This window comes from Ptychodera flava, chromosome 12 (assembly GCF_041260155.1).
Source record: "Ptychodera flava strain L36383 chromosome 12, AS_Pfla_20210202, whole genome shotgun sequence".
NCBI lineage: Eukaryota > Metazoa > Hemichordata > Enteropneusta > Ptychoderidae > Ptychodera > Ptychodera flava.
Genome location: NC_091939.1, coordinates 2,934,021 through 2,952,089, shown reverse-complemented (window position 1 = coordinate 2,952,089; position 18,069 = coordinate 2,934,021). Strand labels below are relative to the sequence as shown.

Below are 18,069 nucleotides of genomic sequence, written 5' to 3'. Positions count from 1 at the left end.
CTTCTCAACTTGAAATGACCAAAGAGACAAAACTTTTATTTTAGAAAACTTTTACAAATCTCATACATGAACTTTACACATCTCTTACATGATATAACGGTACATGAACTGTTTTTAATTTCAGGTGTATTCAGGATGGCACAAACAAGATCGTAACTCGATTAACTTCTTTAATAGCAGCTTTTGAAAAGAACTGATCAAATAATTGACTTTCAGGAAACAAACAGACAAAGTTTAGTTATGTGATATCGGGCTGATAAAAGTTTCATGATATAAATTGTATGACTAGCCAGGCACTATTTTGTTACTCACAGGCAACTGAAGAGGTAAATTGATACTAGTTGTATCATCTAAGCAATCGTGCCCAAAGAAGTAGCCATACTCGATAATTCCACTCTCTCGGTCAAAGAAACCGTCCCATGAGGCGAATATTTCATATTCTTGCTGATAGTCCAAGTCAGGTTGTCCCTGGCTACTGTCGTGTACGTGACCTTCAAGGGGCGGGCTTATATCGATCGTTATCTATAATGAAAGAGGGTTTGTTTAAACAAACATACAACCAAGATTGAGAACAGCACTGTTATACCTTTCTGACAGGCATTATAATTCTTCGTCATTGTTACCAATAAAATGTCTCCACCAAACAAATATTATTTATCAAATTTCGACAATGGTACATCCCGATCACATAAATGAGAGTGAAGATCTACGAATGATCAGTTCAGTCAGCTAGGATGCATATATTATTACTTTTTACCAAAAGTAATTTTGTGTTATACATCGACGTCCCTGGCTTCCTCAAATGACACTGGTAACTAACCTGGAATGTTTTTGTTGTTTCCAGGGAAGCATTGTTGGTGACAGTCACGGCTAGCACATAATCATGATCGTGATTGCCTTGCGAAATATTCATCTCGTGTTCATTGAAAGATATGTTGTAGTTGGTAAAGTAACAAAGGCTGTTAGGTATGCATATACATTCAGGCGTACTACAATCGGCAGAGTCACTCTGAAAATACAACAAATCATCCGTAAAAGGACACCATTAATAACTCTATTTCAGTTTCCTGCAAAGGAATCTCTGAATCTGTGTGAGACTTTCTGAGTATGAGTTCAATTGGCAATGTGTAAACTATGTGTACGCATGTTAAACAGTTATCGTACGCATAAAGGTATGATATGCATTTTGTAAACGACAACAGTCGTCAACTAGACCCTAGACAGAACATTAAAATGACAGTAATTATTTCATAAAATGCATATTGCATAAGAGTTGGCACAGAATATCATTGAAGAAAGGTATTAAGTGTGAATAGCTGTTGGTACTTAATGCAATGTGATGGGGCAAAAAAACCCCAAAACATTAATGATCAAGGAATTGTAAATACTAATTATGTGTATCGCTTTCATCATACCTTCCTTACTGCAACGTTGTCTGTGTCATGGATAATGCTGTTATCCGCCATGTCGTATAATTGCCAATGGATGGTAAATAGGCCACTGTGTTCGTCAAAGGCATCGAATGTAAAGCTGTATGGCGTAATACGTGAGATAAATGAACAAGCAATGTTTTCAGCCTTATCTGTTATCGTTATTGTAAATAACACCAGTTTGATCGGAGCTGTCGCTCCGTCCTCACCAATAGCAAGTTTCGATTATATGTCAGACCTAAGTCTAAAAACAGTCAATGTGTTTAAGAACACAATTTGAAAGGTGCAGAAATTTTTAAAGACACCCGATCTTTCATCACATTCAAATTCACTCGAAAAAAGTTCCCTTGCGAATCTTGAATAAATTTACGGATCAATTGCAACTGAAACCTTCAAGATGACGGGTGGTTTCCCTTTTCTAAGCATTGTCAGTATAGCGTTACATCAAATTTAGGTTAACCTTCCAATTAATGAGTAACGTTGGCCACAAACCTCATTGTGAATAAATCCTTTGATCCATGGACTGCAGGACGGTCGATTTCATTTCCAATCATACGAATGTCACTTACAACTGGAGGGGAAGAATCAACATGAACGACCACGTTATCAAGCTTGAAACTACCCATGATGTCGAATGCTCTCACCCAAACCTGCACCACGTCTCCGTCTATAGTTGCAATGTCAAGTTCAGTTTCTTCACTCTAAAAATGTAATACGTAAAAATTAATGCGTTGGTTTGCAGGTTCAAAGATTCATTTAGAACGTATCACCGGCACTGGAGAATAAAGAATATAGTTTGAAACCTAAAGAATATATTAATGTTGTTCAACTATAACAATAAGTTTATTGATATGAACTATATGTAATGTAGACTGAGTCGTGGCACAGTGTTATCCTTTCAATTACGAAAGGTGAATATGCACCATAGATATTCGACATAAGAAATAACATTGGTGCTCAAATGTTTGATTCATTGACACACCAAGTTAGGAGTACCTTGTGTCAGATGAATGCCAATCAAAATACTTACTAAAGGAGCGATATTTGTCCAACTTGACTGTGGGATTGACGAAATGTTACTCCCTAGGTGATCTACAGCGTAGGCAACTTCAAATTTAACGATTCCATTGATGTTTGGTATACCTTCCCGTGACCTCGTGTCTGGAGGTTGGCCTATCAGCGTATCATAGTCAGGATCCACGTCAAGTGAAGAACTCCCGATTGGGTTCAGTAAGCCATTCTTTGAATGGTGTGTATTTTCGAAGTGGCCTTGCCAGGTTACATGTATCTGTAAACGATTCAAAATTTTGATTTCAAACAAGCGAACAGTCGGATCTTATGGTTAAAATGGCATAAATTTGAAAAGTGAAACCAAAATTCAGGTTATGGCCTTTACGGTTCCCCGTTTCTAGACTTAGATGCAGCATATGTTGAAAACAACTTATAAATTCACATTGTACAATTCACTTGGCACATTTGAGGAAAAAAGTCACTGGATGTGGAATCCGATACTATATAAAAATTACATGGAATATGTTTTAGAAAGGTTTGATAAGCACTATGCAATGCAATTAAGTTTACAGATTAAAATGTCCAGATTTTATAAAGCAATATTCCAAGTAATGTTGACCTTCGAAATTCCTTCACTGAATATTTTGACTTAGTTTGTAATGTGTTACTTTACCATGTTTTCTCCATTGATTTGCCAGTAGGTGTCTCTGGTGTAACGTGCCGACACAACCATCATCGGATAATGAGGCATGATGTCAACAGTGTATTGGTCATCAAACAGCAGATATCTCATTGCATACCTATGATTCTCAGCCTTATCAGAGACTACAAGCAGCACACAGTACACATCTGAAAACAATACGATACATCTTGTGATCAGCTAATTGGAGTTCATTTTCGTATGTATGAAAATAAATCTGGCCCAGTGATGTGAGTCGTTGCGACCTGCAATTCGCTGATGTTCATTGACATCTGTTGGGTTTGTTACTAAGACTTGTCTTAAACGACGATGCATCTGCAAAATGAGTTAAATTGTGACTAAATGTTCAGATAACATGATGCCTGAGTTACAAGACATAAGCTGCAGCTGGATGTTCACGAAAGATTTTTTTTATTTTTGTTAATACACAGATCAACGGGTAAACCCACTAACAGATCTGCGACAAAAAAGCAGCATCACAAGATAATATACAAGACAACGTCACTACAAAAAATAACACATCACATGAAATTTTTAAAAAATACGCAAATCAAAAAGCGGTATTATTAACATGATGGGATAAAAAAGTTTCAGATAGAAGATAGACAGTCAATATCAGTATTAAATAAATAAATACATAAATAAATACATAAATACATAAATAAATACATAAATAAATAAATAAATAAATAAATAAATAAATAAATAAATAAATAAGACTCATTACGAGGAGTAGGTCGGGGTCATAATAGGTTAATTACCTTCTACAACGCTTATACTTAAAGCTCGAAAACTGCCTAAGAGTCAATTCTCTAATAGTTTCATTTTCCTGCTCGTATAGAAGTAATCATTACCTGGTTCATGAAGATTAACTGTCACGGAAGTTACATCTTTGTTAAATGTTTGGCTTTCATCTGCATTTGGTGAACATCCAAGAGTTCCGTTGCCAGGCACCGAGGGAAAAATCTCTATCTCGTATTTTTCAACACCAGATATATCGTCCATCCAGCCAGACCAGTTTATGTTAATTGCAGACTAAACATGCAAAACGGTCATTATGTTACCTCAAGAGTAATTCATTTAAAGTGGGTTAGACATATAGACAGACAGAAAACATCGATGCAAAATAATATATTTAAAAATGAAGTTGTACGAAAACTTCTTTAAACAGGCCGTTTTTAATCACAATTAAAACCTATGTACATCATAGTTGTGATGCACTGATGTACTGACTGGGTACCGTACGTTGTGAGTTCGAACCCGATTGAAACCACCGTATTTTCTACCCTGGGTTGATAGCTCTGCTGTGGACAGAATTGTCCCCAAGGCTGTCTTTCGCCCAGTTTAAGCGATGTATTCATTGCTTCGTTAAAGTTTGTGTGTTGATGTATGATAGTGAGCGTACGAGCGTGAGTGCTTCACGAACTCTACAGTGTGTGGAGGGGTCACAGTCAGAAAACTGTAACAACTTAGCTCGATTATTGAACCAACGTTTTTGAGATTGGGGATTTGCAGAGCAGTTTTGTCTGTGGCTTCTCCGCTAGGTGATTGGGTATCGTACGTTGTGAGTTCGAACCCGATTGAAACGACCGTTTTGTTATGAATCTTAGGAGTATTGTATACATACCTGATTGGTGTATCCAACTCCAATATCAAGCATCTTGTCAAGGCACGTACTTCCAGGCTTGAGTGAACAGTGATATGGCGCTTCCAAATCGTATACAAAACGAGCTATCATCGAAAACCTGCGTCCATGATAATACTCATTCCTATCAAAACTGAACCCCCAGAACTCTATTAGCATACGTATAAAGCCGCCATTAACTGCCGAGACACCGACGATCAAACTGAAAGGGGAATAAAGGGAATGTGTCACGTAATACACACAACTTTCCATAGTGCGCAATGTTTTACTGTGCGAGGCTTTTGACTTCATGCTATGGATGGAAGGTTTTCATTTTCATGAAACACACTTTCAATAGTTACATCAATTGTATATGTAAGGTTGTAGGTATTCGTGACTGTTTTTACCGACATACGAGTCAAAGTGCAAACTAAAACAAAAACATGAAAGTAGACGTCATTCCTTTGGACATAAATACTTTGAATATACTGTGTAGTACAACGTGTTACTCTGGTGTTCAGGTATCCCATAACAGTCGACTTAAAAGCTATCGTGTTTCTACAGACTTACAAAAAAGGAATAACATACAACACGTGACACTGAATTGAACCTTTCAGTTGTTGAATCTCATAGACTCTGTTAGGCCATGTAGAACTCTTGTCGTCACTCAAGACTAATTCTAAACTTGCCAGACTACATACTGGAAATAAACTGTTCGATGATGGTATAAATTACTTTTAGGTACAAGGTACGTATATCAGTAACTAAATACATGCATCTTGCCATCTTCAAACATCTAAAACTGACGCCACTTTCTGTCTGACGATTGCAAGATAAACGAGACTAAATCTATAAATATAATATTTCAGTAGAAGTAATATATGTATGAACTGTATAATATATATATATATATATATATATATATAATATATATATATATATATATATATAGATAGATAGATAAATTTATATATATACATATATAATGATATATGTATATATGTACGTACATATAGCAGATGGATGGATGGATAGATGGACAGACAGACAGACAGACAGACAGACAGACAGACAGACAGATAGATAGATAGATAGATAGATAGATAGATAGATAGATAGATAGATAGACAGACAGACAGACAGACAGACAGACAGACAGACAGACTGCGTCTGAAGGATTATGTTCATATCTTTGAGACCCTACGTATTTAAACTGACCTACTGTTGTCTTTCACAGATTGTACTGTACTGGTGAAGTCATTCTGACAACTCTGTCTCGTCGAAATAGGATTGTCATTCCCAAAATTTGTCCAACAATGATAGCTGTTTGATACATCAGCAAGACCTGGCAAGATACGACGCGTATTGTATGTAAATGACACACAGTGTTGGTATTTGTCGCAATGTCGAATACAATTTTTGTCGACAATTGAAATAAGAGAAAGAAAACGTGTGTCGTGTTCAGTACAAAGAATATGTCAAACTTTCTAAGTCATTTAAAAATTCAGATTTTATGTCAGGTATATGAAACCCGGTACACGGTACAAATTAAAATTTATATAATTAAGCAGTTCGGAAATTTATTCAGCTAGTTGACTTTCATTCTGAACTCCTACATTGCTTCATAAAAGATATAATAAAACTTCAAGCAATTGAATTTTAGAATAGACACAATAGCACAACAGAATCTGACTTACCATTCAGCAAAAATGCTCACGACTCACTGTATGTTTCATTAATGAAACTTAGACTCACCAGGCTGTTGAAATGTAAACTGTGCTGACGAATCGACAACACCGACGTTGAAGTCTTCCACATAGTAGGGTTTCGTTGGATAAGTTTGTCCTTCAGCCGGGTTAAAATGTGTAGACCACGATACACTGACATCAGTCATACTGCGGTCTTTCACATAAACTGTTTCAGGCATCGTGTTGCTACTGCTACAAGGCGACTCCTTTTCCTCTCTGGTGTTGGTATTTTTCACGGTAACGATGCAATTATCGATACTTGGAGGATTGTCAACTGGGGAAAATATTCAGATAAAGAAAAATGTTTTCATCGTAGAATAGTTTTCATCCTCAAAACGTTGATTTCGAAGTTCAACTAACTAACTGTAAAGGGATGTTACTGCTGATGACTTTCAGTCATATACACTGCCATATGAGTTGTACAACATGGTTCGAGTTGCCAATCTTAAGTTTATTCACCAGGGAGATAAACAGATCAGTTTTGCAAATATATGTGTGATGTGTGACAAATGACGTGTACTCACTGCGAAGACAGTCGTATTCGGAGAAACCGTCCATGCACGTACACTGGCTTGCTGCATCAGGACAGTTACCAGGGTAACAAAATCTTCCCCACATATGGCACACTTCCACTGTGAAAACGAGTACAATGCTTTAATAAGAAGATCTGTTTAATCAATGATTGTTATTTCCTTCAGAAGGTTCTGGCTTCCAGATTATCCAAACACTAATCCATTTTACAATTGAATTCGATATGGCTTCACGGTGCAACTAAACACTTTTCGTCGTAATCCATAAAATGTCGGTGGCATTACTTCTTTTCATTCGCACTTATTACACAATTAATTTAGAATGCACCCCGGGACAGATATTCGGACTCTCAAACTTTTACAATTTTATTCTGATCTACCACCTATGTGGCTCATTTTGAAGCTCTTTGAGTAAGTAACGTTTTTAGTGTCTTTGTTTTGTCGAAATAAAAATATTAAATTTTCACAAAAGATTTAACAAATATAGGAATGGCGGCAATTTTTAATTTCAAGTACCGATAAATGTTCCGTAATTTGTTTCTCTATTGCCAAAAGTTTTAAGTAGTTAAATCCTGAGGTTGATGATATGTAAAGACTGATATTGTTGCTCAATCCTTCGATAACCTACCAGGGGGTGGGCCTGTCGGAGGTGGCGTAGTAGCTATGACCTCTTTCGCACGATAGGCTGTACTGAAAAGAAAAAAGAAGGTATATAAGGCTCTCAACTGATTATAGATGCATGTGCACGGTTACAAGGATTCTTTCTAAGTATGTATGTTGACAGCGCTCTCTCTTAGACTGGCTTAACGGTCTTATTTATGTGAGTGGCAGAGAGAGAGGAAGATAAAGAAGAGAGGGGGGACTGGCAAACAAGTAGACACAGCGAGAAGGGGAGATAGAAAGTCATACTTCGGTGTTTAGAACGTTCACCTTTCATAATCTACCGCAGTTTAAGATTGGAAAAACCCATTTGTCATGATAAGAAGCTGATACAACGTATTATGATAAGTTCTTGGTCAATTTACATCAGGATGATCGTTGTTGGACGTGATGACTGAGTCCTAAGGGTTTGACATCACTACGATCTGTGTCAAGGGAATATTTTTACTAACATGCATGTTTCTTCTGTGTCGCCGATATTACCAAGGAAGACATAGGTTTCACGACCACTGTTTATTACTGGTGACAATACATGTATATAGTTTTATGAACCCCGATGATTGCCCTCTAAAACATGTAAAGACCGGCATAGGTTTTTTTCTTGCACTTGTTCTGTCAGAGTTGAAGTTCAGGTCAAGGTTCCGATGAACAGTACCGCAAGATGCCAAAACGGTGTTTAAGCTGTTTGGTCTACGATATGAAAGCCCGTAGGGGATGTGCTCGTAGAACAAAAATTACAAAAAAATATCTCGAGATATTTAGATACTTTAATTCGTTTTCTGTAACCTAGCTATTTTATATCGAAATCTCGAGATACAAACAATCATTCAGATTACAGAAAACGTATAAAAATACCCCGAGATCTCGCGATATTTCTTTTAATTTAATGTTCTAGGAATACAAGCTTTCATACTAAGTGGCTATCATAGCTTTTTATTTATGAATTTGATTTTTTTCTTGAGCGGAGTAGATCAACTGTCTATGGAAATTCAATTATCAGATTCAACGTACACAAATGCCGACTCAAATATTTTAGTTTCATTCAAAATCGTACTGCAGCACAATCATTGTTCTGTGTAGAGTCCTGATTGTAGGCGCTGATGACTAAAATGAGCAGTTTTCCAAATTTTTCCATACATTAATGATGATATGGACACATGCACAGTGTAACCAATGCCTGGTGGAATCGACGAATGTAATTTGAAGGAAGGCTAATTCGAGATACATGTACATAAAATATTCAACCTCAGACATTGATTATATTTTACTGGTGCACGTATGGTAAGTTGACTTAGGAGACAGACAACGAGAACAAAATTAATTTTGCATGGCGCGATTCAGTTTCATCGAATAAATTCCCAGATCGGCAATAAACAAGACCAAACAGCCCTTAGTGGGTCGTTTTCGTATCTAGAACAAATGTATTCCATTTCTTTGTTCAATCCAGCAGTGCGTTACGCACCATTGCTTTCCTTGTGCTCATCAGTACATGAATTTAAAATAGTGCTTAGTCACAGTGGTCAACTTGGGCCGATCATTGTGACCCAGATCCCTTCTTTCAACTCGAATTTTGATGCTTGGAGTGAAAGAACGATGTCCCATTGCTTCTGCTATGGTTGTGGTCAAGTCTCTTTGTTACGAAAAGTCGTCGAAGCTCAAATAAACCCTTCTCTCCAATAATGCAATGCTGTGAACTTTATCTGTGCACAATACTTTCAAAAGAATAGAGTGGGCGTACCTTTAAGATTTAAGTAGCAGGGTCAGAAAGAAATCTCCTATTTATATGTTTAACACTCGCTATCGTTTTGTCTATTAAATATAGTATACTGTTGGTGGCAACCATTCTTTAATGACGCACAAAACGTGAGGAAACCGATAATTCGGGTAAGTAAGGTGTGATCAAATGTGCCGATTTTTTGAGAATAGCCACCAGTCCAAAGTTATGGTTTATATCTTGCGTGCGGACACGCGTGACATTAAATCACCTAATACAAGTACCATGTTGAACGTACATGGAGATACACCGTCAGAGCTTTATTTGCATGATGGTTGCATCCACAACAAAGTCAATGAATTCAATAATCACATGACCATGTAAATACTATATCAACTTTCCATGGAAACAGATACAAGATTAAATCTTCGATAGCAAATTACACTGAGAAAAGCAACAACAACGACGACGACAACAACAACAACAACAACAACAACAGTAACAACAACATTAATAGTAATCATGATCATCATGATCAACATCATCAACATCACCTCATCATCATCATCATCATCACCGTCATCATCATCATCATAATATGCATCTTAATATCTTAAATGCTGGAGATATCTTATCTAAAAGAATAGCCAAAGAGTGATGGAAATGGATGTCAAGAAATGTTTCCATACTGTGATATGAAACGTTTTAAAACATACAAGTCGTAAATTTCACTTACTGGTATCTACTGCACTCTGTCCACCAAAGGAAGCCACATTGGTATACAGATCTCACAGAGTATGATTCCAGAACGTACGTTGTTGTCCTTTTTACTCTTGCTTTATCAAGTTCAGCCTTGTAAATTGCCAACCTTGAAACAGACAAACATATCATTTCATCATAAAATTAGCCATTCCTAACTGCATACCTGCCTTTTTCTAACAGTAAATTCACCTCACACCATTCTCTGACCGACTCTGCCACTCTCTTTGTTGCTGTCTCAGTCCGTGTGTGACTGTCTCTGTCTCTGACTGTCTCTTTGTCTGTCTCTCTGTCTGCATCCCTATGTTTGCCTGCCTGTCTCCTTCTCCCTTTTTCTGTCTGTCTGTCTGTCTGTCTGTCTGTCTGTCTGTCTCTCTCTCTCTCTCTCTCTCTCTCTCTCTCTCTCTCTCTCTCTCTCATTCATCTTTAATTCTTCACACAGCCTACAACAAAGTCGCGCCAGTCAATATGACTCTCCGGGGATATGTTTTTAAAGCGACATTTTATCATTGATTCAAGGAAAGTTATACTCCATGTCTTATGGCTGACGAATGTTATACTTACGGATCATTAGTTTCTGTATTGGCTGTTTGTTCTGCCTTGATTGTTACAGCTAAACAGATTACCATAGTGAAATAACACTCTGTGCATGACTGCATGGTTTACACTCTTACCGACCTGCTGAAAACAGACAAAACAAAATGATCGATCGAGTTGTTTGTCTATTTGTTCAGTGAAAGCAGCGGGAGATGTTAGTTTTTTTATCATTTTTCTATCTGCAGGTGCTGGGGAAGGAAAGGAGGTTACACGAAGGTAAGCGAATAATTTCATTAGAATGATAGCTTATTAATTTCATGTCATCACAGACAAATAAATTATTTTAAATTGATCTTTTCACCTTGAAATGAATCTAGAACAGTTGCTGATGATGTGTTTGGTTCAAGTTGATTAGTGATTGCTACTTTCAATGTTATTTCAGCACGAGGTTTCTGTATCTAGTTTCATTGTCAGCTACCTAAACCCATTCGCTACCACACTGCGAATCACACTCAATTACTTTCCATGGAAATGCTGAACCTGTGAAGGTTGGGCAACGAAAATGACCAGCATTCAGTTTGATAACACTCCCTGTACATATCGTCGTAGACAAATTATAGTATTCAAACTTAATGCAGCACATGAAGCAACATTGACATTGATGATTAAAATTCAATGTCAAGCATAATATATATATATATGTATATATATATATATATATATATTATATATATATATATATATATATATATATATATATATATATATATATATATATATAATCAAATTACTTAAAGTACAAATTTGATTATTTATAATGCTCTACTTTCCGCATTGAGCACTGTAATTTCCCACGAGGACATCTGTATTACTTCGATATATATATATATATATATATATATATATATATATATATATATATATATATATATATATATATATATATATATATATATATAACACAGAGTGAGACTCGGTAGTAAAGAATTAAGTATACTTTTCGAAGTAGACATTGTAATTAATTGTAGACTGAAGGTGCTAAATTGTGCATTGGTTTTGTATCTAAGTGAAAGCCTAACAGATAAGCTTTTCAATTTTACTTTGACTACATGTGTCTGTATGACTGTCTAGAACATTTTACACAATGCATTGATAACAAGGTACTTTAATCTAAGTGTATATTACATTTAAACATCACGGAGACTGTTTTACATTTTACAATCATCAAGCTTGAAAGACTACCGATCTTGCAGCATAGTAAGTCGTCTCCAAACATAATATTACGAAATTCATGGTTGCTTGAAAGAAGCCGAATGAAATTGAATAGTGAAAACAATTTTGAAATATTTGTGGCTATTTTACAAAATTGCTAAAATCGAAACCAGCAACAGCAGAATAGACCGAAGAAGAGATGTTTGAATTCTACCTGACCTAATGTATCTTACATCTAACTATATTTGTGATGTGCATGATAAATTGTAAGATGCCATTCAATCGAATTTTCTATTTACGATTGTAAACTATCAATTTTCCATTGATATTGTAAATCAAGCTTTTATGTTCTACTTTCGAAAAACAGCCGCGTACTCGATGCACGAATACCAACTGACTTGCGCAGTAATAACTCCCAAAAATTCGTAAATTTACAACTGTGAGGAATAAAAACTTACCTGCAGCAAGCTTCGAATTCTGAGTGCTATGCGTACCAACTGATCAAAATTTAAATAGGACACGTGCGAGTGTTGTCAACAAAGGCATAAACACCGTAGTTCATTGACGTATTTCAACAATAATAGGTTCACGCGACCCAGTGTTTTGAAATCTGATGAAAAATGTGAGCAATTAAGATGATATTTGTCTTTAAATACGTCAGTGTTTCTGAAACACCATAAAAGTAACACAAGAGCGTTTCCACAATCACCGTAGACGAGAAATGAGCTTGAGTAGCGAAGATGTAAAATGTACACCTCCGCCAAGAACTGGTGTCCGCCCACTCACTAACGTGAATGACAGCACATTTTACTACGCCGATTAATCTTTCGTCTCTGTTCACTGTTGTCGCTTAAAACATCCGTTTTAAAAGGCAGTGACAGAGCTGAATCAACTTTGCATCGCACAACATGTTTAAGTACTAAAATGTGGATGAAGGCGCAATTTCGTGTGTTCTGTGTCTTTCTAACCAGCGTCCATGTCTGCAATAGTCTGGTGGAGTTCAGACCAGGCGTGATTTATTCCTACGAATACCAAGCGTACACAGAACTACACAATGCTGGAATCATTGATACCAGTGCAGAGGTATGTCATAATCGCATCTAGTTTATTCGTATTACAATCGGTACAGATATGGCTGAAATTATTTTATATTCGGTCAGATGGCGACATTTAACATAGTGCATAGACTTCTGATTTTAGGTGACAGGTTCCATCATTTTGAAATGACAGAGTGCCGGCTTACTTCATTAAGAATGGCATTATTTCCGTCAGTAACCATATTAAGTAAGACAACATGATTCATGGCCCCATTTTCATTGGACAATATTATATTATGAAATTATTGTATCTTTATCAGCTATAGCAGTAACAGGGAGACTGTACCTTTCCAAGGATTAAGTATCCCATATTACCTATCTCATATCCCCATGATTACAATACTACATGTATATCAAGGAATGCAGGAATTTATATTCCTTCCTATATCAAATTAATTTTACATTTCAGATTCATATTGAACTGATCGAAAGCAACACCGAAGGTTTGCACTGTCTGGTTACTGTAGATGACGTTGTGTATCAGTTATCGAGTACTCAGGATAGAGGTAATGTGGGGTTGGGAATGTAATATAATATAATATAATATAATATAATATAATATAATATAATATAATATAATATAATATAATATAATATAATATAATATAATATAATATAATATAATATAATACAATAATAATATATATATATATATATAATATATATATATATATATATATATATATATATATATATATATATATATATATATATATATATATATATATATATGACTTCTAGCTCCACACTCTTACATATATGATTTGGACGAACCATCCTATTTGTAGGTGGTGTTAGAATTTGATAAATAATATTTGTTTTGGTGGCGACATTTTGAAACCAACTCAGAGCGTTTGTTTAACAGTGTAGATTTCTCAGTGTAGATTTGTAGCTTGATGCTTTGTCAATGATTGACCACGAAATGTCAAAGACTTGGTCATTACTTTTAAGTTCCACATAAACTTTGACAACTCGGTATTGCTTTTGTATCTCTCGTTACGGAACAATCGTATGAGGTTAGTGTAGCGCGTCTTGAAGATGTTATCAGTGAGGCCAATGTAAACCCTCTCTGCGTTCTCCTCTGTTGATAATTTGGCCTTGTAAACCACGCCTTTTACTTGACAGTTACCTTTCAAGGGTCATGTAGACTTGACCCGACAATTACAATCAGCTGGTACATGGTTGATCCTTACGCTGATCTCCGGTGATATATATATATATATATATATATATATATATATATATATATATATATATATATATATATATATATATATCATCGCAATAATTGTCATATATATATATATATATATATATATATATATATATGACAATTATTGCGATGATGACAGTGATACATGGGTGGACGAGAGAGAGAGAGAGGAGAGAGAGAGAGAGAGAGAGAGAGAGAGAGAGAGATAGAGAGGAAGAGAGAGAGAGAGGATAATTATGGTGATCAGTGGATGAACAGACGAATTCACGTATCGACGAAAGACAGACCGAAACATACTTACATACATACATACATACATACATACATACATACATACATACATACATACATACAAACATACATACATACATACATACATACATACACACATACCATACAATACATACATACATACATACATACATACATACATACATACATACATACATACATACATGCATGCATGCATACATACATACATACATACATACATACATACATACATACATACATACATACATACATACATACATACATACATACATACATACATACATACATACATACATTCTAATCCTGTGCTGTTTTGTGATAGCGTCAGTTAACTAATCATTGTAATGATGCAAAGAAAATGTTTTAACATTGAAGTATATTTGAATCGTTTAAATGAACTTTTTTTTTATTTCATTATATCTAGACGCATCAGCTGCCTACAAGGACGCCGATTTTTCTCGCTGGTTAGTTGACATTTTCTTATTACTGTCCATACAGTTCTCATGGTGTGGATTGATTTTATATTTATCAGTAAGTCGTGGTAGTACTTGTCCACTATAGCTTTGATGCAGTGATTTTCTTTATCCTTAACTGATGCTATATGATATGTTTCACATTTTAGGTTTTCATTTGTAATAACAAAGCATGGTGAGATAGTGTCTGTATTCTATGATAAAGAAGACAAACGGAGATTGTTGTTCTGAAGAAACTACTCATCGGAACGCTGTCTGCAAAATTACATTCAACTGAAACTACACTGGCAAAAGGTGCACCCTGGTCCTATCGTGTGAACGAAACGGGACATCAAGGTTCGTTTACTTTTAGTGCAATCTATTATGTATTTTACATTTCTAAATTAAAGACTGTTCGTAAAGGCTGAAATTAAAATTTCATCGTTTCTACAGGACAACATGAAGCAACATACACCGTCAATAGGGCTTCAAGTGGACTTCAGTACGAAAAGAAAGTTCAAGGACATATGGCTGAATGCGCCGACGCTTCGCATCAAAAGGTAAGTGTCCCAGTGATGGCATGTAATCTTGAAAGAGGTTCTGTTGTGTAGTTGTCCTAGAAAATACTTGTATCTTTGACAAAATATCAGATTATTTTACTAAATTATAAGGGAGATTCATTGTACCCCGCCCCGTCCCCTTTGAAAGGGTAGGGCGGAGCTTAGTCGCATTTACGATACACCCATATTTTCTTCTGAATACTAACCAATTATGGTGAATTATTCTGTACGGGACCGTAGACTAAATTTACCAATATTATTAATTTTCTACGCCTTCAAATAATTTCAGGTTACAACTTGCAGGGCATATAAAAATTAATGAATGTCTTTGTAATGAATTCGTTACTCAAAAGTAACGCGAGTCATATTCAAAGTCAATACATCAAAACTTTTATCCATCGTAAATTTAAACTGAAAATCAATTCATAAAACGATGGCTAGTCTAAGACTGGCCTTGAGAATGATTTGGCATCTTAAGATCTTATCATCTTTAGATCTCATCACCTCTACACTATTAACCTCCAGTAATGATAAATATTTTAATTGTAATTCTAAACCGTGACCACGTAGTGAATGCTATGTATCTTGAAAGTGAAGACAAATCAAATTTATTAGCAGTTCGTCGATGAAAATGAAAATCTCACAGTTTGTTTTCGATGAAAATTACGATGTTATCATCCAAATGGTTAAAGCAAAATATTCGTTGAGTGTTGTGGCAGTGTTATGTGGAACGAAAACATTATTAATTTGGATATACTCGAACTGTATGGCAACAATGAAAATTACCAGCCATCGAAGAAACTGAGAAATGCCAGCCATGGAAATAATTATTGTTTAAGATTCAGCGAAATTGCTTTTCACATATGTCCCATCTGACGAGAGTTTTTAGATTTGTTCGAGTTTCTGGTCTGGCACGACGTTACACGGTGGACCTCAATCCCCTCGACGCAATAAAAAACTCCAAGGTTTTATTGTTGTGCTGTTGTTATTACTATTCTTGTTCTTGTGTGTTTTGTTCAAAAATTAAAGCAAGTTTCAACAGTACACTCATAAAAAAGAATTTAATTGATTTTAACACAAACATGGCGACCTAATATACATATGGCAGTAACCAATGGAAACAGCAGACAAAGGATGAATTTTATCATCGTATTGATGTCAAAGTGTTTAATCCTACAGGTAAACTTCTGTCTGTCTGGTACATTGACGATCGCGACTGCACATATCGCGACCAATTTCGCCGACACACTTATTGACATACGTCACGAATCACGTAGCACATTTTATCGTGATAGGCATCGCCTTGACTGGATGAACACCTGGGCTTGGTGACAATGCAGGCAATAAACCTGCAGAGTTTGGTTCTCTCTTTGTTTGAGGTTGAACTGCTAAAACGTCTCGACATGATTTTTCTTGCTTTTTTATCCATCTGACTCCTACGCGAAGCATTGATTTGCAGACAATTAAACGATCGCTCATTCTCAGCTGTTTTTCAAATGCCAGTAGGCTACTGATAAAAAGAAGGTACTGGCGTTAAAGACACAAATATGGCACTGAAACCAAACACTTTGGTAAAATTGCGCAGATATATTCCATATTGCTGTACGAGGCTTTACATTCTCGAAAAAAACTACAAAATCTTTGAGTTTCAGTGGTAGATCAATTGTGTGTGAAACGTTTTCACCCAGAAAAACGTTCAGATTATATTTCGCTCTCCAGATTTTGAAAATAGTCTTCATTGCTGAACACGTCACATCAGTAACACTACATTATTGCTGAACACGTCACATCAGTAACTCTACAGAGTCAAGTTTCTTTATTTATTTATTCATTTTATTTATCATTTATTTAGTTCAGGAATCTCTACGTCCCATATAAAAAGACATATCTTAATATATTTAGTGAAAGGCAATACACATTTATATTCAGTTGGACGTTCGAAGTATTTCCACAACTATTAGAACCCAGTAACCCACTTATAGCCTAGCATTGACTAGTTCAAGGTCGAACGATGAGTGAATACCGCCGTTATTCACGAACCTTGAAAATAATAGGAGTCAACTAAGCAGTTCATTGTCACCCACGTCGAAGACGATCACATTCTTTTCGATTAGAGTCAGGTCACCTGACAATAGCTCTTTGTTGTCTTGTTGTGAAGTGACAAAACAAAGCGTCACCTTGCAAACACTGCCATGGTTACGGCAGTAGTTTGTGATAGAACAGTACACGGTATATCGCATCTAGCGTTTCCAAAGTATCGATGTGTAAAATATGTCTTTATCATTGTCAGAGCTAAAGAATGTACCGTACCACATAAATGTAAAACACGTGGCAATGACCTACAGTGCCTCTTCACACTTTTGGAGAAATGCATCTATTTCTGTGTAATACTTTCAGACCCATCTATCATATTTCTTCATGATTGCTGAAATTAGAGTCAAAGCTTGTTAGATCTTTAAGGCCAAAAAAATAAAGAAATAAATTGTGCTGTTCCGATAACATGGTTTTCAAAAATAGGGGAGGTAGGTTGGCAGGGGTATTTTTCCAAA

General features: G+C 35.8%; 3 protein-coding genes across 3 annotated transcripts in view; 1 reads left to right on the top strand and 2 right to left on the bottom strand.

Annotated features, from left to right (window-relative positions):
* Window positions 1-11: 11 nt before the first annotated feature.
* LOC139144711 (uncharacterized) lies at window positions 12-2,125 on the bottom strand. Its single transcript, XM_070715435.1, has 4 exons — window positions 1,923-2,125; window positions 1,416-1,530; window positions 821-1,009; window positions 12-522 (listed from the first exon to the last, which is right to left on the bottom strand). The coding sequence occupies exons 1-4, from the start codon at window positions 2,054-2,056 to the stop codon at window positions 286-288; spliced, it is 675 nt and encodes a 224-aa protein (XP_070571536.1). The 5' UTR covers window positions 2,057-2,125; the 3' UTR covers window positions 12-285.
* A 980-nt stretch (window positions 2,126-3,105) lies between these two features.
* Window positions 3,106-10,858, bottom strand: LOC139146000 (uncharacterized). The gene is made up of 9 exons (XM_070717448.1): window positions 10,741-10,858; window positions 10,154-10,285; window positions 7,672-7,733; window positions 7,038-7,145; window positions 6,521-6,787; window positions 5,984-6,110; window positions 4,769-4,988; window positions 3,996-4,176; window positions 3,106-3,290 (listed from the first exon to the last, which is right to left on the bottom strand). The coding sequence occupies exons 1-9, from the start codon at window positions 10,833-10,835 to the stop codon at window positions 3,106-3,108; spliced, it is 1,377 nt and encodes a 458-aa protein (XP_070573549.1). The 5' UTR covers window positions 10,836-10,858.
* Window positions 10,859-12,769: 1,911 nt separating this feature from the next.
* The window catches only part of LOC139145999 (uncharacterized), an 86,824-nt gene continuing 81,524 nt past the window's right edge, over window positions 12,770-18,069 (top strand). The window contains exons 1-5 of the mRNA XM_070717447.1: window positions 12,770-13,008; window positions 13,432-13,528; window positions 14,933-14,972; window positions 15,131-15,317; window positions 15,414-15,520. Coding sequence (XP_070573548.1) covers window positions 15,488-15,520 — 33 coding nt within the window. The 5' untranslated portion in view covers window positions 12,770-13,008; window positions 13,432-13,528; window positions 14,933-14,972; window positions 15,131-15,317; window positions 15,414-15,487. The remainder of the gene's footprint in view (window positions 13,009-13,431; window positions 13,529-14,932; window positions 14,973-15,130; window positions 15,318-15,413; window positions 15,521-18,069) is intronic.

Bases quoted from the DNA above. Each gene is read 5' to 3' on its own strand.
- LOC139144711 (XM_070715435.1), bottom strand. From the start codon at position 2,056: ATGGGTAGTTTCAAGCTTGATAACGTGGTCGTTCATGTTGATTCTTCC. The intron at 1,010-1,415 runs GTATGATGAAAG...TTGTATTTTCAG, and splicing joins ACAACGTTGCAGTAAGGAAG to AGTGACTCTGCCGATTGTAG. The intron at 523-820 runs GTTAGTTACCAG...CTTTCATTATAG, and splicing joins AAACAACAAAAACATTCCAG to ATAACGATCGATATAAGCCC.
- LOC139146000 (XM_070717448.1), bottom strand. From the start codon at position 10,835: ATGCAGTCATGCACAGAGTGTTATTTCACTATGGTAATCTGTTTAGCT. The intron at 7,146-7,671 runs GTAGGTTATCGA...TCGTTTTCACAG, and splicing joins TCCGACAGGCCCACCCCCTG to TGGAAGTGTGCCATATGTGG. The intron at 3,291-3,995 runs GTAATGATTACT...TATTGTTTTCAG, and splicing joins AGTTAATCTTCATGAACCAG to ATGTGTACTGTGTGCTGCTT.